Here is a 26,157-nt window from a genome sequence, read left to right as displayed (position 1 = left end):
AATCACTCAAATCACCTCAGGTCCAGGCATTTCTGGACATCACATAACCATCCAGCTACTATTCCTCACAGTGCCCTCTGCCACTGCAGTCTCTGAACAGCTATGTCCGTAATGAAAGGATAATAAATGAAGATCTGAGTCTTCATAAGAGTTGTGATCCTGAGCAAGGGTAGGTAGGGTTTGTAGGGAATGCTGGAAAATGTAATTGTCTCATCCTATTGGAAACCAAAGAAGTTGAACCAATAAATTCTGTCATCCTTCTTTTCCTTTCTATTTTTCTTTAAAAACAAAAACAAGCAAACAACAACAAAGCATCCCAAGACTCCAGAAATGAACTGACTTCCCTGGCTAAAAAAAAAAGTTAAAAAAAAAAGAAAAATAAATCAGCAAGAAAGGTTGTGAGCTGCTTTGGAAGTGGTCCTGAGAAACCACAAACCATTAGTCCCGGAGGAGTTATAAGAGTTTAATAATAAAGGCTTAACACAGCCTCAATATCACATACCATTACAGTAATATGCTCCACAGCCCAAGCCAAACAGGGAATAATACAATAATACCTCGCAACATAAGGCTGCAATTTGGCACATCCCCTCACACAGCTCAGACTCTGAGGTCTCTGCTGGTCTTTTGTATGCATACTAACTGCTCAGTTTCTCATTCCCTGTCTCTGCTCTCCAGATACTTTAACAGACTCCTACAGAACTGCAGCCCATAGTTAATCACATGCAATGTAATATGTACCACCAGAGCTTGACCTGAGACCAGATATCCTGCAGAGCTCCATCACCTGCACTTGGAGGTGGCGACTGCAGTAACAACATTAAAGAAAATAATATTTATTTAAGTCAGAATGAAAAGAAAGAATGTTGTGCTGCTTTTGTTACCGTGGAATTAGAAGACCATTCAATATGAGAACAGTCTGTCAGTCAGCTCTCTCAAGTGAGCAATGAAAAGGATAGGATCAGACAACCTACTAACATTCACAATTTATTTCCTATTTGAGATCAATTTTCTATCACACAGCATGTGACAGAAAGTTCCTATGCTTAAGGCACAAAACTCTCCATAACTTCACGACAAAAAAGCTCAGTAAGGAAAGAAACCTACAGTTCTAGTTTGCCTATTCAGAAAACAGAGCTCAAAACTGCAGTGCCGCTCTCAGAGCACATATTGGGATTCATTGGGCAGAGGATCTGTCTCAGACCACCTCCTGTTCAAAAGGAAAATACCAGTGTAAAAAGAAAGCCTGTGCAGTATACAACTATTAGATGACAAAGAAAACCAACAAAAGAACACAACCACATCTAAACACTCGCATAAAAAAGAAAGGGCGATCACTATGAATTATTATCTTTTAGACAGACGACAGGTATGTTCCTCTGATTTCCCAGACATAAGAGGAAACACTTTATAGATTTTCTCCTCGTTATGACACTGCTTGAACCTTACTGGAGAGGTTACACCTCACTTCCTAATCCTTCATTTCATTCTTTAAAGGCAGATTTCGGGAAGGGCTAAGTCAGGTTTTCATTCTAATGATAAACGCCACCCTATCAATTTATTAAGCATTCTAATTCAACTCAACTCCACTTTTCCAAATGCTCTGAGATGGCTCTGTCTTAAGAACACTGCCACTAGAGCACCTCTAAAGCCACAGCCCCAAGAACCCTCTCAGCTGCCCATGACCAAAACTCCAGCCAGTCACTCTAACACCCCCATGTTCAGCTCCTATACAAGTGCTGTTCCCATGCCAGCAGACCACAGAAGTTATAATTCCCAGCATATTGCTTGAGCCCAATGCTTTCAGTATCTACAGTGAGATATATCAGGGAAAGATACCCAGCCAGTGCAAGGGCTGCAGATTTTGGCACCAAACCATGAACAATTTCAACCCAGTGCCATCTCCAACTGATGGGAGCCCTGAGATCAGAGTTCAAACTTATTCCCTTTATGGGAGGGGAACAGTCACTCTGCAAAAGGACTTATCTTCAGGAACAGGAAACATCTGATTGTAAAGAACAGTTGCAATAAACTCTGGATTTTCTACTTTAATATACTGGCTTAAAATGAGACTGCACTGCAGCCCTGATTCTGTTACACTAAATTTGATGCCTGCACGCCCTGGTACAGAGACGGATGAGCAGGCCAGTGCTCAATTCCCACAACATAGCTCACCATATTTTAAGAACTACTATAATTATTTCATTATATCATAGCAGCCAGGTTCTGCACACAGAAAGGGGACAAGAGGGGGACCCAGCTCACAGGCAGCACAGACACAACCACTGTGAACTCCCAACCAGGCTGAAGTGCAGCCAGGACAGGTAACCTCACTGCCTGTACAGTCCTGGGGTGCAAGTGCTTCTCATCTGTAACAAATAAGCCATCTGCTTCTTCTGCACAGACCAAAGGCTTGAAAGCTAGAGATATGAATACTGAGCAGCAGATAGTATTATCACTCGTCTCCTAGGCAGCATGGAGATCTACTGGTTACTTGGTAAGCTACAAAGTGGTTCTCCACCAGCTCTCAGTGCTGCCTTGCTGAATCAAAGTACGACTCAGCAAGGCAGTACATGAAGATGCAGCAATCTCCTCCATGGATCTCATGGAGCTGGGCCAACTCTTACACTTGCGCACATCACTTCTCTTCTGTCAGGAGGGCTGTAACGAAGTGGCAAATTAACTAAGCAAGAAACAACGCTCATGTTCCAAACAGATGTATTTTTCTAACATTCTGAGTATGTCAATTTTCTTTATTCTGCCATGAATGAAGTGAATGAAAAGTGATGGCCAGCTGGCCAGCACTCCACAAGGATATTACATTGCTATTGTCTGCAGTCGTGCCCAAGGAAGTTTGACAGCAGGAAGCGCTGATGCATTTTGCTCACAAAAGCAGCATTTGTTTGGCTCCACTGCATAACTTTGCATTGCCATGACCAATAAAACCTGGGCATGAGGACAACACGGTGCTCTGCTTCGAGCATCAAGGATTCACAGCTCCTTGGGATCCATCCTGGCTCCCTGCCCTTCCCAGCAGAGATGGGCGCAGAGTCCCTGCGTGTAGAGGAAAAGGGAAGACTAACACACTGCACAAGTTCAAAGAAACTTTACTTGGCTTGGAGGAACACAACTGGAAACAGCGTACAGATCTGCTGTAAAAAGTAAAGAAAACAAACAGGCCCAACCAATAAAGTTGGCATCTTAAGGGTTTTTCTCTTGACAGAGAGAAATCCTTCAATGAATCCCAAACAGATTCCCAGCATTTTTAAGGAGCTCAAAGTTTTATTGTGTTACCCAAAGCCAAGTCTCATACTTGGGCTTTGATTTTTATTGTATTTACTGTAGCACCAAGTCACTCAGACACCCAAATTCCATAGCAGAACATGCAACGAATTTCAGAACAGTTAAGACTTCCTTCTCCTAGGCTTACGAGGCATGTGCAAGACAGAAAACGGATACTGGGAGTTGTGGAAGTACACAGGACCAAATGTGAGAATGTGGTTCAAGAACACAGCCCCGGCTCAGCACAGTAATGTTTTCTTCAGCATCCTTAGTAGCACCAGACTTCAAGCAGGGCAATACAAAGGGAAGCTGTGTTTTGTCTCACAGTGAATCACTATTTTTACTAGGAGTCGAGAAATCACAGTACTTGTACACTCAAATTCAAAGCGCTTCCCTTAGGTTCAGAATATTTATCTTCTTTGGAACATGCATTTCCATCTAATATCTCCAAGTCATAAATTCCTCCACGCATTCATTTTAACAGGTTCACTTTTGTCTCTTTGGGATAATCTTAGGAACAAAACAAAACTTAAAGCGTCTCTGTAATTAAAATTAAGAGCCAACTGGTACATTGGTACATCAGGGACGTATCAAGGGGCACAGGAGAAATGGCATTTACATTTCCCTGTGTGCAACTGCTGGATCCAACTGTTATGTATGTTTCAGTAACAGACCAGCTAAGCAGCTGAAATGTTTTACAGCAGAAAGTTACTGAAAACAAAGGTAAACCAAAAATGACAACGTCACTACTGGAAAAATAAGGATTCTTTTAAAGCAATTTTAAGTTTAGCATTATGGCCATCATTAGAAAAATGTACATGGTATGCTCCCTTCAGTTTTCTTGCTTAGCGCTCACACCTATAATTTTCACATAACTTTTGGACTACTGAACAATATCCATAGAGAAAACCTTGGAAGACATTCAAGTATAATTACTCTTTACTACATGCTTGAAACTCCGAGATGAGCAAATTACCCATAGATTCACCACCCATAAAAATAAAAATAATAATAATAAAAAAAAATCAGCCTCCAACTAAAATTAAATGCACTAAAATGTGTTGATTAGGAGCTTATTGCACAGCACTGGCATGAGGAAGTTAATTCTGTGCTTTCATAGTGCAGTCTACATATACGTTGGTACCTTTGATATCTGAAAATATAAAACATTAAGAGCTAGATACAGAACAAGAGCACATTATTTCTATTGGTTATTTACATGGGGTTTTAACCTCAAAGCACAGTCCTGTAATTGTGCTAATGACAGTGTCTGATGCTGATGAACAGCCACACAGCTATCAAAGAGCTTGGAAAGGCTGCTGCACATCCTCACCGTTTTACATACAGAAAAATACTTACATGCCATCAAAGGCAATTAGGACAGCAACTACTTTGATGCTCTGCTCTTGTTTTAATGTCTACTGAACCCATTACATCGTTTTTTCCTCCCCGTTCCTGGTATGGATAAATTCAGTGTGTCTGCTTTTCCAAGCTATCACCCAGAAACCTCTCCTTCCTCAAAAGCAATAACCAGGGCTCCAGAAATATAAATAGTTCCATCAGGAAACTCGCATTCCTCAGTTTGTTTGAAAATGATCTACTGCTTTGCATAGCGAGCCAGTGGCTGAGAGCCTCCCAAAGCCTTAAAGCAGACAACATCTGGCCCCGCTGCCAGAACTGCCAGCAGGTTCCTATGGACAGCTTTACGGGGACAACTCTCACCTCCTGTGTCTGCTCACAACAGGACGGAGAAGCGTATGGGTGTAAAACAACTCCTGAACATGAGCTCTTTATAGGCATCTTTGCCAGAAAAGGGCAACGTTCGACTTACAAGTTCAGACCAAGCCATTTATCCACACGAAAGGTGATGCTGAACAGAGAGAAACAGTGGATTCCTTTTTTTACCACTTTTTTTGGGGGGGCAGTTTGGAAGCAGGAAGGGATTGATTTTTTTTTTCCCCCCACTTGGTTCCAAAATCTGAGGAGGTTTCTGACCCAACAAATCCTAAAACCCATTCAGTTTCCAAAACACATGCTAATAGGGTTTGATAGGTCCGACACAGTAAATTACTTTACAGGTAATTGCTACATACAAACAGACACTGAGCATGTGTTCTTCCAAAGCCAAACACTTTGAGAAGCACCTCGGGTGACTTGGGCTTCTCTCACTGTGCAGATCCACAATCACAATCTGCACAGGGCATTCAACACCTGCACCCAAATGCTGTGTGCTGTCCTGAACCAAAACAAATGCACATCTAAATTTTCCACTTCCTATTATTTCCTACTTTTTATTACTAAAGCATTTCAGGAAATTATTTGCTTCATCAAAACACAACAATAACAGCCCAGAGACGGACAACCAGAAGGTCATTTTCACATGCAGAAACAGCAGGACAGTGCAACGTGATTCAAACAGCAGCACACAAGAGGAAGTTGATCATCACACCGACGGGTCCCCGGACAATGCAGCTGGAGATTATCTAAAGGAAAAGTGCTCTTCCTATCACACCGCATATAAAAATACAACTTGTCCCTTTAATTTAAGACTTGGCAGAAAAACCCACTGAGCAAACAGATTTAACCCAGAAGGTTAAGCTGTAAGAAACATCAGTTCCAGACTAAGATCACTGGAATTAAACTTCTGAGCACCTAACTCGATTCCACAAGTTTGTGAAGTCAAACACCTGCTCACACATTTTTCTTCACATCTCTCTCAAATAAGCAGGAGAAATTTTAAGCTCTGAATCATTAGAAGTGCCAAAATTGAAAGCGTGAACCTCAAACACCCCTATTAATCTTGCCCATTAGGGTGGCCACCTGGACTTCCATTGGACTTCCAGCATCTCTGGAAGAATCACCTCATAGAATGGGGTAGCTTAGAAGGGCCCAACCATTCCAACCCCTGCCTTGGGCAGGCTTCTCTCCACTAGCTCAGGCAGCCCAGGTCCCATCCAATCTGGCTTTCAGGAACCTCCAGGATGGGGCACCCACAGCTCTCTGAGCATACTATGCCACCAAAAGAACAAAAACCACAACAAAAACCCCATACAACAAAATCCCACACCCCAGATCAATGGGTTGCTTTAATCAATCTACCAAAGCAAAGGAGCAGCACGCTTTAGAACAGTACTCAGCATCCAGCAGAGCTGAGACACCAATTGGTTCTGACAGAGCGCATGTGAAACTGCCAACCTCACCAAAAGCTGCAACTTGCGACAACCGATTGCTGCCAGCTGCGACTCCATCTGATGCAAACTCAGTTTCTACAAAGAAAACCCCCTGTATGCTCAAGGCAGACCTGCCTTCCCCATTCCCTATCAGCATTTCCAGCCACCTGCTGACGTCCGCTCCCAGCCAGGATTTCATGGGCTCATTGGGATTCACAAATTTTAGAGTTTCACAATTCCTGGATTACTTCACGAGCAGAACTCCTCATAAATGGCAGCAGTCGTTTTATTGGCTTCATTCTAAAGCAGCTGTTCCTCCTCCACACCTTCACTCGAGTGGCAAAGTTACAGCCCCACGTTGGCAGGTCTGGAATCCAATCAGAAACGGAGCACAGCCTTTTGGTGTGTGACAAGCAATCTGTATGGGCAACATTTTGGCCACAGGCTTGACTGAAATTGCCTGCACAAATGAACAGATGACAGGAGAGAGAGAGAGAAAGAGCAGAGAGTAGGACACTGCACAAATACAGGCTACTGCAAAGCTGGAAGCACCAGCTCACCAAATGCAGAGCATTGCTGATCTCTCAGAGCAAACAAACGGTGAGTTCCCACGTGGCTTCAGCTGGTGGTTTGTAAAGTCTGGAGCTGAGGTATGGGGAATGCAGCTTTTTTTTTCTTGGTTTTATGACATTTTAAAACTTCAATAAAAAAAGCATCTTTCCCAGTCCGGATAACCTTGACATTCTTTCTCAACCATACTAAAACAAACAAGCCTGTTAATTCTCCCAAACCAAATCAAGTAATGGCAACCTAGCCATAATAGATGCTATTCAGCGTGACACAAAACCCTAGCATTCTGAGGCCAAGGTCTCCACATGGAGAAACGTGAGCCAAAAGCAGGATTAGAGGCCAACTTCAAAATTGCACATCTGGAAGAGAACTGCAACCACCTTAAGATCCTCCCTGCATCCAAGCAGGCGGTTATCACCAGCTCCAGGCCCACTGACATGCAAGAGAAGGAAATGAGATTTATCAGTTGCAGCAGGCCACTTTCCCACAGCTGGCTTTAATTAAGCTAATTTGGTGGCCGTAACTTACAGCGAGCAGAGCCTTCTCAAATCACTTGGCAAGTATTTCTGCCAGCATTTCACCAACTGTGCTGACCAGGAACATCGACTGCAATGTCATTCTGCAATGCCTGAGGTCCAGCACTGAAGAACAGTACATGCATTCCCCTGAGATACCACCCGGCACCGCCACTGCCTACAGGAAACTGAGTGAGAAGACAGCATGTGAAGAAAGGTACCAGACTGACTCCACTGAGAAAAATCACTTCTGAAAAGGCAGCTGGATCCCTTGCCAGACTCCTGTTATGCCTTGGACACACCCATGCTACATAAAACTTATTAATGACCATGTGGATATTGAACACATTTTGGAGCAGCAGGAACACAATCGGCTATATAATTCCTGGGCTAGATGTGCAGCAAAACCTCTAAGCTAGTTTTTCTTTTCTGGATGCACACAGGACAGCTTTACCACAACGGAATGCTTTGGGCTACATTGTGACTTCAGCACAACTTGCTGCATGGCTATATTGTGCAAATTTAAGCCCAATTGCCAGGCTTAAATCCCAATCCATAAGGGGATGGCAATGCGTCTGGCAAGGGGCTCAGTTAAATATTATCTAAATAGATAGAAGTTTTTCTAGGGAAATTTTGCACACAACACTAAGAATCAAATCAACCAACAGCATCAGCAACGACACAAGTGCATAACCCCAACATGCACTAGAAACATACACATCAGTAAACATCAATTAAAAAAGATTTGAGCCTGCTCAGGAACCTGCTTTGAAGAGTCCCATTCACAGGCATTTTAGCCACAAAAGGAAGAGTAAGGAAAGTATGGACGTGCTGATGAATTGCACAGCAGACCTGCTGGCAAAACAAATAAACAAAGGAAAAAAGGGCCTGGAGAAATGGGCAGACAGAAGTCTCATGAAATTCAGCAAAGGGAAATTCAAAGCCCTGCTCCTGGGGAGGAATAACCCTATGCACCAGCACAGACTGGTTGTCACCCCACTGGGAATCAGCTTTGCAGATAAGGACCTGAGGGTCCTAGCACACAACACATGGAGCACGAGCCATCCCCACATCCCTATGGCAGAGCCCCGGCTGTGGATCCCACTGAGACCAGCACTGGGCTTCCCATTGCCAGAGGTATGGGGCACACTGCAGTTAACTAAGATGATTAAGGGATTGGAGCATCTGTCACGGGAGGGGAGGCTGAGAGCTGGGGTTGTTAGCCTTGAGCAGAGGGGGATCAGGAGAATTTTAGTCATGTACATCTTTACTGCTTGAGAGGAAGAGTGCATAATCAACCAACAACAACACAGAAGACCCAGTTCCAAGCTAACAGCCTTGAACACACCCTGTGTGCCCCTTCCTTTAAGCCATCCCAAGGCTGAAAGGTCCAGCTGCCAGAGGCTGTTCCCTTTGCTCTCCTGCTGCCTTGCAGCTGGCCGACACTGCCTGCCACGCCGTCAGTTGGACAGAGAATGCTGGCTCAAGGCAAGTCATAAAAACAAGGGCTAGGGCTGAAGCTCAAAGAGCATAAGTGATGTTTCAAAACCTGTTTATAACCAGTGCTAGCAGCGTTTCCCACAGCCAAAGCCCAGAAGCATACCAACACCTTCCTTCCTACCTACTCCCTCTCCATCTTAGCCCAACCCCTGCCAGACATTTCTCTCCTGTCTTCCTCTCCCAAGCAGAGGCCAAGTCCCCCCAAAAACTATCCTACCATCCCAGAAACACACAAAAGTATGTGAAGACATAAGAGAACAATTTTCCAGTGTTTAGAATTAAACTTCTTACAAGCTTGTCTACGTGCAGACTTCCACCATGAAATTACATTGCAATCGGATGACTTGGAGAAACAAACTCATTTAAGCTCCCTCTGCTGACAAACCTGGGAGCACACGATCCATCTGTACCTACAAGGGATCTCTTCTGACAAGTGAAAAATGTGATGTGTAAAGCAGCATTTCTCACCAGCAAAACAACAGGGAATCTTAGTATGAGTTTACCAACAACATAAGTAAGTTATGGTACAGTCGGTATATGGCTGTGACCAAACTGAAGATGTTTCATTCCCATCAGCATTACCAATTCCAATCCAAAAATAAAGACCGGCCTCAAGGTGTACTTATATAGTACTCTGGTAACAAAGCAAAATAAAGGCCATTCTCACATGATGCATTCCAGCACATCACTGCAGCTCCCCACCACATCTGTGCCAAGACAACTGCTCACAGGGTGGAGGCTATAAATCGGATCACTGAAAAAGTATGAGACAAAAAACACCAAGAATATCCCAGGAAAAAGAAAAAAAAAAAGCAACCACGCAGTTACTTACAGCAGGTTTGCCACCAAAGTCAACATCCCGTGTAACTATACCCTCAGAAACTCAGTTTTGGAAAGCTCAGGTCCTTTCACACAGAACTCAAATGATCCCTGGCAAAGCAGAAACATTCCTTAAAAGCGGGTCTTAAATAACTGCACACCTGTCGACACTCAAATAAAACACAACTCCACGGTGAACAAGGGCCAGAGACTGCCTAAGAATGTGGCAAATAAAACAGAAGAGGAAAGATTGCAGTAAGGCTGCTCAACAAAAGAGATGGAATAACTGCAGCTCTGTACCTAAACTACCATTATTCCTCATGCCCAGGAAGACAACTCTCTGCAAAGCTGTCCATAGTAATGAATGCTTCGATCTAGGGCAAATCAGGAGCGTGGCACTGAAGGAGAAGCAAGCTATGTCAGAAAATGCACCTTCGCTGCCAGAAAAAGTGTTCCAAAAATGAGAAAACATTCATTCTGACCTAAAAAAGATAAGGGATTGTCCACAAAACCACTTGGAAAATTCATAAATGGATGAGATGAAAACAGAGAGGTGACCCAAAGAGGACTGTGCAGTAACATGCCAACTGTTCCAATGACCAATATATTGGGAGCAGAAAAAAACAATCCAAACTCCGTGCTCATATATCAACACTTGGAAAAAATAAATAATAATTGTATCTTACAACAACAGTACCCTCTACTGTTATGAAGTCAAATAGCAAAAGATGAAACCCAGCTCTGACCATCACAGACACCCAATGCAGGAACAGCCACCAAGAGCACCCACATAGTTCTAACAGCTATTTAGCTTCCTGGGAAGAACTTTCAAGTCTGTTGGTTTCTTTACACTACAGAGTCAGATTTGTGGTTGGTTATGATGCTCGTTTAGTTCTTTTCCCCAGACCTTTTACTGTGGTTGGCAAAGTAACAGTTTTCGCCTTAAAAATAATAATAATAATAAATACTGAAAAATTGAACACCATCTTCTGCAGAAGCCCAGAGCCAGTCAGCACCACAGCAATATCTTCTGGATCGTTCACAGAATCCTGCTGAAAGTGGGGCTTCAAGGCAAGCCATGAACTTCAGGAGACACAGCCCTCGTGGTGCCTAGCTGGAAAACAAGGGGTGATGTGACAAGCACGTGCTTTAGGAGAGTTATAGGGATAAAAAGGCTCCCAAGCTTGATTTGAAGCACAGACATCCATCATGGAATACTTGAATGAACAAGCAGCAAGAAGGAAAAAAAAACAACAACATAAAAGTGATTAATGCTTCAACTAGATGGTGAGCTTACAGTCAGTGTCTCAACACAGAACTGTGGATACATAACCTGTGTGTGATCCAGAGCTACACACCACTTGCCTTCAGAAAAAATATAATCCCTCAATATCAAGACGAGAGGAAACCCTCTCACTACTGAGGGACAGCTGATCCACGCAGAACAATCCTTCGTCTGCAGCAGGCTTTTGGAATTCAGCTTATGAGCAACTCATAGGTTTTTAGTTTAAAGTTTTCCCTTCAACTTACAAAGTTTGAGCTTTATTTAGCTACAGAGCTCTCAAATTGAGCAACATTAAAACAGAATCCCTTACTTTGTGAATGATGAATCAATATCATGAAGAAACAGGGCTTTCTTGAGGCAGCTGTGACCCTCCACACACTATGAGACCCTTAAAGCTGGACCCTAAAGCTCCTCACTACCTTCAGGAATTGGTCTGGGGACTCCTCTGCTTCCCTTTGACTTATGGAGCATGCAGCAATAGCACTACCAGAGGATGGTTCAAGATTCCTGCAACAAACCCAACCAGAGCAAGGACAGACCAAGGCACCTGGGAAGGACTCTGTGCCATTACTCAGAGATAATTTATCAGAGCTCTTAATCCTACCCTAGACAGCTAAAATTACATATCAAGAACCTATCCTATGAATTAATCCTGTCTGAAAAGCTCATATTTGTCTTCTGTTTGGAATGTGATAACTAACAACCATAACCCTGAGGCTAGCAGGTTGGCTTTCCCTCCCAAATACATCAAAATGGTTTCACGTCCTTCCATTGGAGCAGAACCACATTTGAATACATCCCAGGGCAACAGCAACAGGGCAACCATACAAATATTTGAATCTTGGCAAGTAGGTGCAGTGTGGGCTACAGTGGTGTTTATAATGAGTTACAGAGAATGACAAATTGATCCGAATCAGCACCACAAGACTGAAACCCCAAATGCATTTGCACTGAAAAGCGTGAACAAGGTTATAACCGCGAGCCACAGTTTCGACTCCACTCAAACAGATAAAACTTCCAAAAGCAATACTCTAACACAGTGCCACGCTCCAAGAAACATATTTGCAACTTGCAATGTCTGAAGAAAAGCAACAAGAATGACGGAGTCTAGAAAATTTAAGAAAACAGAGACCAAAGCCTACCAGCCTAGAACATGTAAAGACATGCTGAGAAGAGGAGGGTATTCACAAAAGCTTTCCACCGACTTGACTGCAGTCAAAATGATTTAGGGCAGACATCAGGAAAAATCTGTCTACAGGGAAGAATAATTAAGCGACGGGATAGATTGTCCAAGTTTCAATCATGTTTTATAGAGTACTTCTGGCATATGCTGGCATGAAATTGTGTTAAAAATATTGTTTCTACAGGCCAGGAGAAAGACTTTCTGCAGTTCTTCCCTAGGCTATATTCTGCAATTTCCTATAGAGGAAAATATTTTGAGTGGCCATTGTTGAAACGCACAGCTTTTAAAATGAGAAGCAATACTTAAGATAAGATAACCAGGAAAACAAATATTGGCAGAAGTAAAAAACATTAATCTACAGAAAAACAAAACAGGATAATCAGCTTACAAGTTAAATATTTACTCAGGTATCTCAGACGGTAACTAAATTGTTATACAACAGGAAAGAAAAACACCTTGCAGTTCTCACTCTCACTCCTGGCTGTTGCTAATACCAGTGAGGCCAGATAGCTGGGCTACAAGCTAGGGAACCAGGAAAAGAAAAACACAGCAGAAACATTAAAATCACTGAAGGTTTATCAGTTAAACAGATTGGCTGCTCAAGACCTCTATTTTCATTTTAACATCAGAACAGCAATAAATGCTGTGTAGCAGAAGCCACATCTTTTTCTATTCAGCCCAAGTCCTGTGTGATGGTTAGAACCACAGCAACTGAACTCCATTCTCTCCATGGTGCAATCACCCTGCATTCACCCAGAAACCTTCAGCACTTTCAAGACTGTTGTGGGTCCCTTCCAACTCAGGATATTGTGTGGTTCCATGACTGACCTCTAAGTAAATCCAAGATCATTGCCTGATTGGAAAGCATCATGGGATTAGAGAGAAATTAAAAACAATGGATTTGGATTTGCTTCTGTCTTCTAAATGAAATTTCTGATACACACAAACCTGCATATGATCATAATCCTTTCCAAGAATATGCATCCAACATGCAACAACATGAGATCTATACGCCACACGATAACATACAGCCGTGTTCCCCCTAATGTTTTATGGGAGCAGGCAGACGTTCCAGAGACAAGGCTTCACACTGCACAGGATGTAGGAAAGGAACCACACAGCAATCAATGCAAAACGAAGCCTTCTGGAAACATTCATCCCAATTGCTCCCACTGGATACAGAAAAAAGGAATACAAGGATTTTTTTTTAATTAAAATGTTTTATAAAGCATATGCTGAGGAACTGATAAAAGTTCTTTTAAAAGAAACCAGCTTAGAAGAGGAAAATATTGCATCCTCAGCTCTTACTGAAAGAAGATTTTGGTGTTTGTATGGATCATGAGCTGGCATGCTTTAGAAATCCAACCTTCAAAGGCCAATAAACAGCTGCTGTAAAAATGAGACAACCACTCCTATCAGTGAGATCACTGCAAACAGGGACAGTCATGAGCAGTTGGCTAAAAGGACTCAAAAAGTAGATGAATAAAGGCAATAAACTACCCCAGAATTACCTGGAGAATAACAACTACACTGCATGGGGAACCCTGGAACTGAAAGGAAGAAGAATGAAGAGCAGAAAGATGGACTTTATTCTATCGGAGCCTGAAGAATCTGCTGGATTCTACTGAAGAATCAACAGAAATACTCAAAAGGATTGGAAAAAACGAAACACAAGTATAGAAGGGAAGCCTTGAAGGTGCTCATTTTCTTGGAAGCAACACATTGCAATTGCCCATCTCTTCCACTGGAGCAGGCTGCAAACCCAAATTCAAAGTCACTTCAGTAAAGAGCAAACTTGTGTTCAGCACTCCAAACATCCCCACGGTTGGTCATAATGCAGACGCACGCACCTGCCATGAACAGCTGGCAGCAGTGAAAGGAGCACAAGAAAGGAGCACAACGCAGCGGCATAGGCACCCAACCCAGCTATTTCCAGCAGCACTATCTCATGCAGAGGGAAGCAGTTACCACACGCATGCTTTTCCTCGCAGCCATCATATTCACACCAGTCCTTGACATCTGATCACACAACAGTCTGCAATATCCACCCTATTTCCAAACAGTTCTTTGTTATTCCAAGCCCACTAAATAGCTGCTTGTCAAGGACTTGGAGACTAAATTACTAGTGTTGCACTGCCACTGCCTTTCCTCCCCAACCTTCTCATTGTTGAGCTCTGGAACTTGAAGATAAAGCTCCGATTATCTTGGAATACTGTATTTCTCACATGACCTTTGGGACTTTGTTTTCCATATAATTACATTTGCAGGAATAAAAGCAGACAAGTGGAAAACACTCCCAGTGCCCACCTCATCCTCTGAGCCCTTCAGGAAAAGAAGGGCTCAGTCACCACAAGTTACAGTTTAGAACCATAGAATCCTCTGAGTAGGAATAGACTTTTAAATGTCACATAGGCCAACTTAAGAGGTTCAGACTGGACATTAAGAAAAGGTGTTTCACTGGAAAGGTAGTGCACATGGAACAGATTGCCCAGAGAGGGTGCCTGCTGTCTGAAAACTGGTTTTTGGATCATCCCTCTGATCTCGCTCCCTTAATAGTGACCACTTTTGGACTGAAATAAGTTTGTTCTGTTTTTAATGTAGGATTTACTGAGGTTTGCCCAGGGAATGGCCAGCTGCCACTTGATAAGTGCACAAGAAAGAAAAGTGCTGTAATTTTCTTTGTTTGAAGTCACATTCTCTCCATCTGCAATAGCTTCTGACAGCACAGCGATTCAATGAGGGTCGAGCAGAAGACAACTGCTGCCCTCAAGTGGTCCCTGCCACAACCGCACATCGCAGAGCCCACGACCCCCAAACCCGACCACACACCTGGGGCTGGTATGGACTGAAGATGACATTTCCTAAAGAGCTGGACTGGGAGGAGAAAGGCAGCTCCTGTATCTTCTCACCAAATCACTTTCCTATTCCCATCCATGACATGAACGAGTTTTCCAGCAAACCTGGGCATGAGCCAGAGGAGGACCTGATTAACCATAGGCTCAGCAGCAGGTGTTCCAGCACCACACGTCCTGAATTCAATTTGTATTACCTCTGCTATCACGTTATTTAGCCTTTGAAAGATTAAAGCACCTACCAACAACAAAATCGGATCTGAAATTGAAGCAGTAATCCTAACTCCCCAGACAAAGATCACAGTATTGCATGCTCTTGAAGCTGAGACACAATGTGCCTTTTTAAACATCCTCGCTTATGGGAACAGACAAGTGTAAAATGCCAGCCAAAGAACTTCTCGTACAGGGAGAAATGATGGGGATACCAGAGCTGACAGCTGCAGGCACATCAACCCGAGCTGATGGGGAGGGATTGGGCAGGAAAACCCCAATCCTCCTTTGCTCTACTTTAAACTCACTTAATGAAGCGTTTGAATCACAACTCTGACCAACTCCAAGTATTCACACGCCAGGAGGTCTCTGCTCACAGATACAATGCGCTGTAATTGTAAAACTAACCCTGTTAGTTTGTTGCAGCAAAGAGAAACAATGTTACATTGTGCTGAAGCGCTCATCTTTTCCTAAGCACCAATAAAGCCTGTTTCTCAACATGCAAACCCCTGTTTCAAAGGTTTGGAAGTATTCGTGCCATGCCTGAATCATCCCTGTATATGAAATCAATTTAGGAAATCCATTCAGAATTAGCAGTTCTTTAACAGCAATTCAACCTGCGCTCTTTAAACCGCATTAAGTCACGATTCTGCTCCTAATAAAGCACCGGACCTGAACACAGCAGCTCTGAAATACATAGAGGTTGTAACGAAGCATATTTAAAAACGATGAAAGTTTTTCCAGTGCTCAGATAAAGTGCTTCTAAGCAGAGACTGCAGCAACAGCACTAGCCAAAAGCAGCATTACTACCTTCCCAGCAGCACAATGGGGAAGAGCCTATGCTCTATTTAGAACGTGACAGAAATGTGTGGGACAAGTCTCAGAAGGCAGGAAAGCCTTAGCAGCTAAATTCACAGTAATTAGATTTCTAATTATACCTAGAGCACCAGCGATTGCTATGCTTCAAGCGACCCAAACTGCTCCATTATTCCCCAAGTTCCATGTTTGAGTATGGAGAGCAGAAATTACATTTTTCCATTATAAAAGACCACCACCTTTAAAAAGAAGAAGGTAGATTAATGCAGCTAGAAAGCCGCAAGTGTAATGCCTTTGATGTGGTGCACCTGAAGGCTGAATAACCCCAAGGCAGCACTCACAGCTGCTCAGGCACTTGCACATCTTACACAGCTTCTACAAGCAAGTAATGCCAGCTGCATCATCCCCTAATTACAGGGCTCACACCCAGCCACCAGCACTGCCCATGCAAACTATCCCCTCACCAGCTGCATCACTGACACTGTACTTGAAAACACTGCTGTGCTTTTACAAATATCAGCAGAAATCTTAGCTCTGAGCCAGCAACTTCAGCATATTACTGTTCTCCTGCATCTAGCAGAAGAAAAATGTGCATTACAGGGAAACGAGCCTCCTTTGGCTAAATGGATGCTGGATCAGGAGCCTGGAGACCTTTATTCTATTCATAGCTGTGCCCTTGAGCTGCTGTGTGACATGGAATAATTTCACCTCCCCCCGCCTTCTTGAGTCAAGTCTATTTAGGCTACTGCCCTTCATCCTAAGAAACGTGGCTCAGTGCATCTTTTTGATTCCGATCTCCAGACACAACATGATAGAACAACAATACCTGCGTAGTATTACTGATGTGATTAATTTGATTCGTTTCCGACCAAGATTTAAAAAAGAAAATGAAACTGCACTGACACATCATTGAAGTGTCAATCACTTCATGTTTAGCCTTAGTATGTAGGAAGCCATCAGCTACTAACCTGCCTGAGAAATTCAACAAGAATTGATTTCTGCGCCATTGCGTTTTCACTCCTTCTAATAAAGCATTCTATTGCTACACTGAGTTAACTCTGCTGACTCCAGGACTTAACTGGATACTGACCCAGTTCAGATGGACCTTAGATTCAATCAGTGTTCCTAATACTGGAAAGCCACAGGAAGATAGCTAAGAACAAAAGGACACACTGTAACAGGACTGAATTAAAGTAGCAGTGACCGCAGCATCACCTGAAAGAAGTTAAAAGCAGAGAAAGAATAGCTAAATTCATACACTCCAATGTATGTGTCTGGGATTATCCAGGGTATGGTCATTCACTGCATTAAGAACTGAACATGGTCTGGCTGTGCTGCTCTTGCCAGCCGTGCCCAGGTCTGCTCAGATCATCGCCTCAGCCTGAAGCTGTTATGACATAAGCAGTTTATGTCAGAAGAACGGCCTGTAACAGGAACAAAAGCACCTTGGGTAGAAGGCAACAATCGAGGAAAAACTGCTTTTCCAAAACTTGCCTAACTGCTACAGAGTCAGGATCAGCACTGAGGCCATGATGGACAGATGACCACAGCAGGGACAGCCTGTCCCACTCCAGACAATCCACTATGAACCCCTTTGTGCCAGAAGCTATTGCACCAATAACATCAGCAGATGGGGCGTGAAGCAGAATTCAGATGAGCATGAAGGATGCACAAAGCCAGCCTGTCCGTATTACAGCAGACACAGATCTATTCTACCAAATGAATGCTGTGGTGGAGCTCCCAGTGAGACCAGTAATACCTTAGGGCTCAACAGCCACAGCAATGATCTGCATGCCACTGGGATAAGCAGAGAGGAGACGGAGGAAAGGCAAGAGCAGCTCAGCAGCATGGCTGACACAGCCTTCACAGGGAGGTACTGTTCCAGCTGAACCCGGTGCCAAGGGGCTGGCAGGCAGCTGGTATGAATGAGTCCTTTCACCTCTGAAAGCACCCAGCTGCAGAGCATTTGCTAAGAGGTGAAGTGCTTTCACTGCATTGTGCCTCACAGAATACGAGCACTTGCTGACTTTGACATCCAGAGAATTGTAAGGGTGCAACTTCAGCTCCTGGCTGGCACCAAGTGCAGCCCCTTACAAGCCCTGAGTACAGGCACAGCAATGCCACTGCTCAGCTCACAGGGGGCTCATGGTGCTGTGCTGGTCCTTCCCCACACCTGCCCCAGTGATCCTGGAGCCTCAGGAGCTGCCCCAGCAGTTCTGCCCAGCAGTGTTGCAGAGACACAGTGACATGGGTTAACCGACACACAGCAAGGTCCCCAGAACAGCACAGTTGGACACTGTTAGGTGTTTCACCAGGGGGCACTGAGAGCACTCACCTGCAATCACACAGAGATACCACCACAGCTGCGCTTCCTGACCTCTGGGAATTCAAGCTCAGCTGTGCTCCCTGTTCTGGCAACTTACCAGGGAGGACAGAGTAACCTGAACACTGATAGCAATTTCCGGGTATTAAATCTATTTTCCAGTGCTCTGCCCAGATAAGAGAACCAGCCACCAGAGCAGCACTCAGAGGTTTCCAGTCTCAGACTGAATACGAGTGGAATATTTCAGTCCAACAGGAGAGAGTTCTTAGAAAAGTTAAGGTATTCTACTGGCATCTTGTCTCAACATCTATTTTTACACCTTTGTTTCTAACATTCACTGCTGCCACGGTAATGTTACTTCCTATTTTGAACTCTTATTCCAAAAAGTTATCATTGTGATACTCAAATCTCTAAAGCCTCTGAAAAACAGCAAAGAGGTTCCTTAAATCCATAGCTGGATCTGTTTATGAGAGCTTTCCAACCACTTGTTACCAGTTCTGGTGAAGCACAGCACTAGCACAGACTATACAAGAGCTGAGCAAAGGAAACAGAGCTTAAAGCAGCTGTTGCAGAGAGCTCACATGGTTGCAAAATACCATCTAAAAACTTAAAAAGAAAAAATGCCACAAATCTAATGCCCACAAAGGTTAACAGCTATCAGGCTTTTCAGCCTGTGGAGCAGCAACAAGATCTACTGTTAAAGAAGCAAACACACCCCATATAGCTAAGGCCGTAGATAGAGAACAACTGAAATCAGATCACCATCAGTCTGTCACCCCTCACAATACGGATGCCAGTGCTCTGTAATTCTATGCTGGAAAAGGACATGCTCTCTCTTGCACCTAACCATAAATCCAGCCAGCTTAGCTCCAGCCACTCTCATCAGAGATTTATGCTCTCAACGCCAAGCTGAGTTGGCCCTGAAATGCTATTTTTGTAGGAGCACTCTGCATTTCCCTCTTCTGGTAGAGGCGAGCAGCGCAGTAATCCCATAGCTGAAGGTCTGAGCACAAAGCTATTGCACACCCCTAACCACAAAGGGCACGAGTTTGTCTCTCTGGCTGCTCACACACCAGCTGAACACCTTTTCATTTGTCTTTAAATAGCAGGATGGAAAGAGGTCAGAAGTCAGAGTATGCAGGACCCACTCCCTTACACAGAACAGGCAGCAATGCCTGTAACTCAAGCTACAACAATTGTACCCACACTGCATACCATCACACGTACAGCGAGGCTTCAACCGTGTGAGAAAGAGCACGAACATTCCAAACCCTCCTAACAAGATCAATTTCTTCCACACACTTCAAGAACTGACAAAAATACCATTTCATTTTGAAGGAGAGAAATCACATATACAGCTTTGATTGCTTTTCATTAATTTAACCTTATTTGCTGAGCCTGGTCTCCATGGAAATGCAAGCAGAAGAAAAACCTGCAACCAGAAGTGAGTCAGTTTTGCCTGTTTATGTCTCCTCAGTTCCCATAGAAACAGACATTAAAAAAAAAGAGAGAGAGAGAAAAAAAAGGATGAGGGTCCTGAAATACCTTCAGAAAAATCTCTTCCCCAGTTGCCTTTCCAAAATTAGCTTTGAAAACAACACCGAGCAACAGATGACAGAGAGGTGACTTGCTTTTGTGACGCAGACGCTGACAGAAAATACCTGGGGATGTTTCAAAAGCCACATCCAAACTGAAAGCTCCCAGTCTACGCTTCCAAACCGTATCAACTTCAGTTTCGACTGCAGTGCCTAAAGTAGGCTGTGTATTTTTCAATTACCTCAAAGCTAACGTAGATACAAATAGAACAGAGGAAATCCGTGTCACTCTCCCTGCTCCAAACTCATTTCAGTATTTCCAAGAGGCCAAAAAAAAAGAAGAAAAAAGACAAATGCTGCCTTGGGGGAATGAGTCCAAGATTTCCATCGGCAGGGCATTTGTAAAGGAATCACTCCTCCCTTTGAACACCGTCACTTTTAAGTTGCAAAATCAGCTCTACACGTAGAGGGTTAAGTAACAAATACCAGTATTAAACATTAACACAAGCCTACTCTGTCCTTCGCAGTTATGGGTACAAATGCACTCCTCCCAGCAGATATAGCAACTGCTGAGACACTGGCAGCAAAAATCCATCTCCCATCCTACTATCCAGGGGTACTGGGTTACTTCCCATACACGGCATTCTTCTCCATTGCATCGCTATCACCTTCCTTCTTCCTCAGAGCCAAACACACCCGGGTAGTATGAAGGACAGGAGAGAGAGCTCTAAGGGCAGCGGCTGTGGTGCACATCTCAGACCTCTAAATCCTGCTCTTATCACTCTTGTTATTGGGTAAAAATCCCCTGGCATCCCACACAACGAACAGAGCCATCATTACCTGCTGCTGCAAGGCCTTCTGAAACACACAGGACAGCTGACCCCAATATCAAGCTTCTTTCCTTGTGTCCACAACACAGCATGATTTCCACACGTTAGCACATTTCCATGCAACTCAACACCTTTAATCAGACAGCTGTGGCTTTTGTCATTCTTGCCTGCTTGGGAAGAACAAGCAAGGAAGGTGTTTCTCTTTTATCACTGCCACCAGAGCAAAACTGCAGAAGGGAAAAGGTAACAAACACAACAAAAGAAAGGCTTGAGGAGGAACAGCCCAGCACGACACTTCCTGCAAGGAGAAAGAGCAGCAGCAGCAGTCACGGGAAGTTCGTCTTCAATGGCAGATGCAGCTGAACTTAATTCAACCTTAATTAGCTCACATTAGCTCAATTCAATCTATTCCTGTTACAGGAAAGATAAGCCTTAGGGAATTAATTATTTTCTACTCCCCTTTGTACTGCAGCACAGTGTAGTGTCACACCACAAGGAGAGCAATCTCACAAAACCCAGCAAGGCAGCACTCAGAGACGACAGATCTGAAGTTCAGTGGAGAAGGTACAAGAAACACCGTCGGGCACCCTTGCATCCCTTCAGAAGCAAAGCTTTCCTTCACGGAGGTGTCAGGCAGCAACAACCACCACACTTTAGCATAACAGTTCCATACAAGCATTTTCTAAAACGTTACAGGGACAAACCAGACAAGCAGCAAAGCAGCAGACAGATCGTTTTTCCCTGTACCCTGCAACAAATTCAATACTCATTTGATATTAAATGCAAGGGTCAAGTTCATTAAATCCAGGCTCTGAAGAGATTCCGAGGTGTCAGCTGTCAAGATCAGCTTAGCTTCGTACCTTCACCAGCACAAAGAATGGGGCAGAGAGAAGGCAAACGTGATCACTGCAGGTAGGGAGTCACTGCTACACCCAATAAAGACACCAATCACGGGGAAAAAAAAAGAGAATTTAAGGACATAAAAGTCAGTACTCTGAGATTATTCGACACCTGAAAATGAACACTGCTAACTTACTTTTACCCTTTAGGCCATCGCTGTTGTATCAATCATGAAGACATACACAAGGTCACAGCTTGAATTACTGGGAAATTAAAGCACGGCAGCTATCAGGCAGCACCTGTCCTGCGTGCTGATTAGACAAGGTCCCCTTAGAAAAAAAGGAAACATAACTGCAACTTTATACATCATATCGCATTCCATCAGCTCCAGGAGGCCTCATCACGGCTAAACCAGCAACCTCAGTTCAGTCATTTGTTAACTCCCAAATGCTTATTTACAGGAGGTTAGAATTAACCCTTCACATCAAGGCTCCCAACACAGGATTTTAGGTCTGCCTGTGTTCCTCAAATGCAAAACTAAAGGATAAATAAAGTGTTTTTATTACACACAAAACTCTACAGGCTGACAGAAGGCTGCAACCACCGCAGCTGCTTTGAAAAGCATTCACACAGGAATATTCCCCTCTTACATTTGGCTGCTGTTAAGACAAACATTTCAAGGAGCTTCAGCCAATATCTAAGACACAAACCACAACAGTTTCTAGAAGAAAAGGAAACGTGGTGCAGCACGTATTAGTTGTGACAACTGACAAAGATCGGGTAAGCAAACTCCTCAGACCAGCATCGCTGCTTTGCACCTGCTGAAGATGCTTAACGCAAGTACTGCAACCTCCAGGATCAATTGAAGGACACATTTAAAACAGAAGAGTGGAAGGAAGCGGATGCACCCCTAACAGGTCACCTGTGGCATCACATCCTGGAGCTCCTGAAAGCAGGACCTGAAAGCTGCCACAGTGCTCAGCACACACTGCTCTAAGTTTTGTTTCCAGCAATGCACCTTTGCCTACAGATTTACAACATTGTATCACAAGGCAAAATTACCACCAAAGCCCAAGGAAAGCGACAGGGCTTATAACAACAAGCCAGACACACAGCTACAGCCACACATCCAAACAGGCAGAACCTGAAGGAATTCAGACCCCAGCACGGCAGCCTGGCACACAGCATGTAAGCACACAGCTCCTCCTCCACGCTTAACAAAGTTCATTTTGAGGCTGTGGCCTGAAGGGCTTTTCGGTGTATGTTTCTGTTGTTTCTTTGCCTCGGGTTCTGTTTGGTTTTCATCTTTGGCTGTTTGTTTTTGGGAAGTCTCAACACGATTTCTGACGCTACGAGAGGAGCAAAGGACAGCAGGCTCTGTAAGTCAGCAGAGCTGTTCCCTTAAATGCTTTCTATTCTTATTCCCATTCGTGAAGGATTTTCTATATATTGCTGGTAAAGTGCTGCTTTATAGGCTAGCAGCGAAGCAATGAACCCCACCCTGCAGCACACACCTGAAAAGAAAAACAACTTTTAGGTCCAGAAAGACTTCTGTCTCCTATAAATTGCCTTCTTATACCCATTCTAGTACAAGTCACTTCAGCGGTCCTCACGTTAAAGTCATTGCATCAGTACAGACAGAATCTCTGAGCCATCGCCTGCCACCATACTAAACTTCCTGCTGCACATAACAAAGATAAGGGGTGTGCAGATAGAAAGACAGGGTCAAGTTTGACAGGCGTTGCCATAGGAACCTCCAGCAGCACACACACACCAACACACCACAGCACAGACGGAATTGGACCGATGGCTTCGTCAGATACCCAAACAACATTGCTGTGTGTACAACAGTGGTGTGTGTTTCTCAGCCCTGAAGCAGGAAGCAACGGTGAGGGGTCTGAAACATCCCGAGGGACAGCCGAGATAGGGGGTGGGAGGAGAGAAGAGGGAGCTGGTCCCTGCTTTTGCCATCTTCAATAGATGGTCTCACACGCAAACAAGAAAGCAATCAACACAGGCAAAAATAAAAGCAGTAACTGAGCAATCAAAGCTCAGCCCAATCTACATCACGTTGCAATTAAAGCCTCCCATGGCGCTGCTGCACCGTTACAATCCTCAGAATGTACTGGGCGAGGTCAAATGTTTCTTTGGACTTCAGAAGGATGAGAGATGTTGTTCCAGATGACAGAGAGCTGGCAGAGAACAGCACGGCAGATAAATGGAAGATGAGGATTTCTGAAGGACAAAGAGAGATGGAGAGATGGGCAGCATGTCGGGTCAGAGAAGGAAATCAAAATCCACCAGGGGGAAAAGCCTTGGCTTTGACATTGGCTGTGCAGAGGGTGGTGAAACCGCTCGGAGTGAGGGAACAAAAGCTTCAGCGTGGAAACTCTTTCATTCTGGGGATTAGGAATGGGAAACTAAAGCAGGCTGCCCCACGGGCTGACAGCTGTAACGCTACATACACACAGCGTGAACCTGCGCCTGCAGCCGGTGACAAGAGCAAAGCCATAAAGGCGACCACGAAGTCCAGCCCTAAAGCGCACCGACAGCTCCGCGTTTGTCGGGGTTCGGCGCGTCCCTCCGACGCCGGGACAGCGTACGGCTGTGCGCAGGGCAGCGCGGCGCCCGTACTTACTGGAGTCCTCCCAGCGGAGGAGGTGCAGCTTCCAGGCGGAGTAGTAGAGAAAGCCCAGCACCAGGAAGAGGCAGAGGGCGAGCAGCAGGTTGCGCATGAACACCAGCAGTCCCATCTTCGCATCAGAGCCGCTCTGCTACGCGACCTGCGGGAAGAGGGCAGGGTGAGATGGGAGCGCGCTCCCCGACAGCCTCTCCCGGTCCACCGCGCCCTGCGTGGGGTCTCCGAATCGGGCCCACGCGAGGCCTCCTCCCCCCTCCCATCCGCACCGACCTCCCTGCGCCCCCTCCTCACCCGGCCGCCGCCCGCCCTGTCCGTTCGGCCGCCGGCCGCGGCCCCCGGGCTCGGGGCAGCGGGAGCCGCCATGCCGGGCGCGGCGCAGCGGGACCGGCCGCCGCCACCGCGGAGCTGAGGGGCACCGCGGCCGCCAATGGAGCGTCGGGGCGGGACCCCGCGCCGCCAACCCGCCCGCATAGCGGCCGCCGCCGGCCAATGGGGAGGCGCGGGGGGCTGCGCCCGCAGCCAATCGCGGGAGGCGCCCGCGAGCCGACGGTGGGCGGGCGGCGGGGGGTCGCCGCCGGAGGGGCGCTGCGGCAGGGAGGTGGCGCGCATGCGGGGAACACGCTCGCTCCCCCGCGCGGAGCGAAATCTGTGCGCGTCGCTCCGCCAATCAGCGCTCCCTGCGCCGCAGCTTCCTTCGCCTTCCGACCCGCCGCCTTAAAACGGCGCCGCGCCCCGCCCCGCAGCCCCGTTTAGCATCCGCGCCCCGCACTGCCGGCATCCAGAACATCCTCGCATCCCTGTACACCGCATCGCGGCGCTGGACGTGCGGCAAAGCGTGACTCGAGCTGCACAGTCAGCGCCGCTTCCACACCATTGCGGCCTCCGGCTGCCCCGTGAGCGCGGCGCGGCGCTGCTGCCCTCGGCCTTGCGGGAGGCACCACTAAGATCTCAACGCTGACAAACCTCGTGTTTTCAAGGCGGCAGATAATCGCGATTTCCCGTTCCCGCCCTGCATGATTCACTGCTAACACTGCGTGGATTTGAGGCGCTGCGGACAGGATTGCTGTCAGCGTGTTCCTCTGCAACCCCAGGTGCCATGCACACCTCGTAGAAGTGGGCTGAGCCCTGCCTGAGCTCCCTTCCTTCCCCCCTTCCAGCAGGTGAGGAGCAGAGCAAATGCACAGCCCAGGGGGAGCCGAGGTGCTCACATGGGGCACAGCCGAGACCTCAGCTTTATGTCCAGCACAAATGAAGCCATGACAGCTTATTGCACATGCTGCATCCTTGCAGCCGGGCTCACCGATCCACCTCTGTCCTCCACTAGGAATCCTGCTGGGATCTTCAGATGCCAACTGCATGATGCCAACACCCAGATATCATCAGCACCAGCTGTCCCGAGGGGTGGAGAGGAGCCAGGTCTGCATCCGAGCACCCCATGCTGCAGCTCAGCCCCTTGCCACACACAGCAGCTCCTGGCTCCCCGGGGTGCTCAGACACCAGCTGTGCTCACCCAGCTAAGGCAGCTGCCTCCACCCCAGCAGGCTCAGGCAACACAAGCATCCACATCTTGCTTGCCCCGTTCCTCACCTCAGCAGCCTTCCAGCTGGGTGTATTGAGTTCTCCACTCTGTATCTACTCTGGACATGTTCACATCTCACCTAAGCACTGTCAGTTCACTGCTTGTATGCTGAGTGAGCACAGCAGTTGACCCGATGTCAATAAGGAGCCAGATAAGCAGAGATCTGTTGCGTAGAGGCAGATAGTGACAAGGCTGGAGCTTGCCACA

The 26,157-nt window shown here is 45.7% G+C and overlaps 1 protein-coding gene across 5 annotated transcripts in view; it reads right to left on the bottom strand.

Moving 5' to 3' along the window:
* Positions 1–24,794, bottom strand: part of ST3GAL3 (ST3 beta-galactoside alpha-2,3-sialyltransferase 3) — a 142,952-nt gene extending 118,158 nt beyond the window's left edge. For 4 of the 5 annotated variants that reach the window (XM_072343053.1, XM_072343054.1, XM_072343055.1 and 1 more), the window contains exons 1-2: positions 24,663–24,794; positions 24,369–24,513 (exon numbers count right to left, since the gene is read on the bottom strand). In XM_072343053.1, coding sequence (XP_072199154.1) covers positions 24,369–24,483 — 115 coding nt within the window. In that variant the 5' untranslated portion in view covers positions 24,484–24,513; positions 24,663–24,794. Of the gene's footprint in view, positions 1–20,900; positions 21,181–24,368; positions 24,514–24,662 lie in introns of those variants that run through there. The other variant, XM_072343058.1, reaches the window with a different exon arrangement.
* Positions 24,795–26,157: the final 1,363 nt, after the last annotated feature.

This window comes from Excalfactoria chinensis, chromosome 8 (assembly GCF_039878825.1).
Source record: "Excalfactoria chinensis isolate bCotChi1 chromosome 8, bCotChi1.hap2, whole genome shotgun sequence".
NCBI lineage: Eukaryota > Metazoa > Chordata > Aves > Galliformes > Phasianidae > Excalfactoria > Excalfactoria chinensis.
This window is presented reverse-complemented; position numbering and strand designations above follow the sequence as displayed.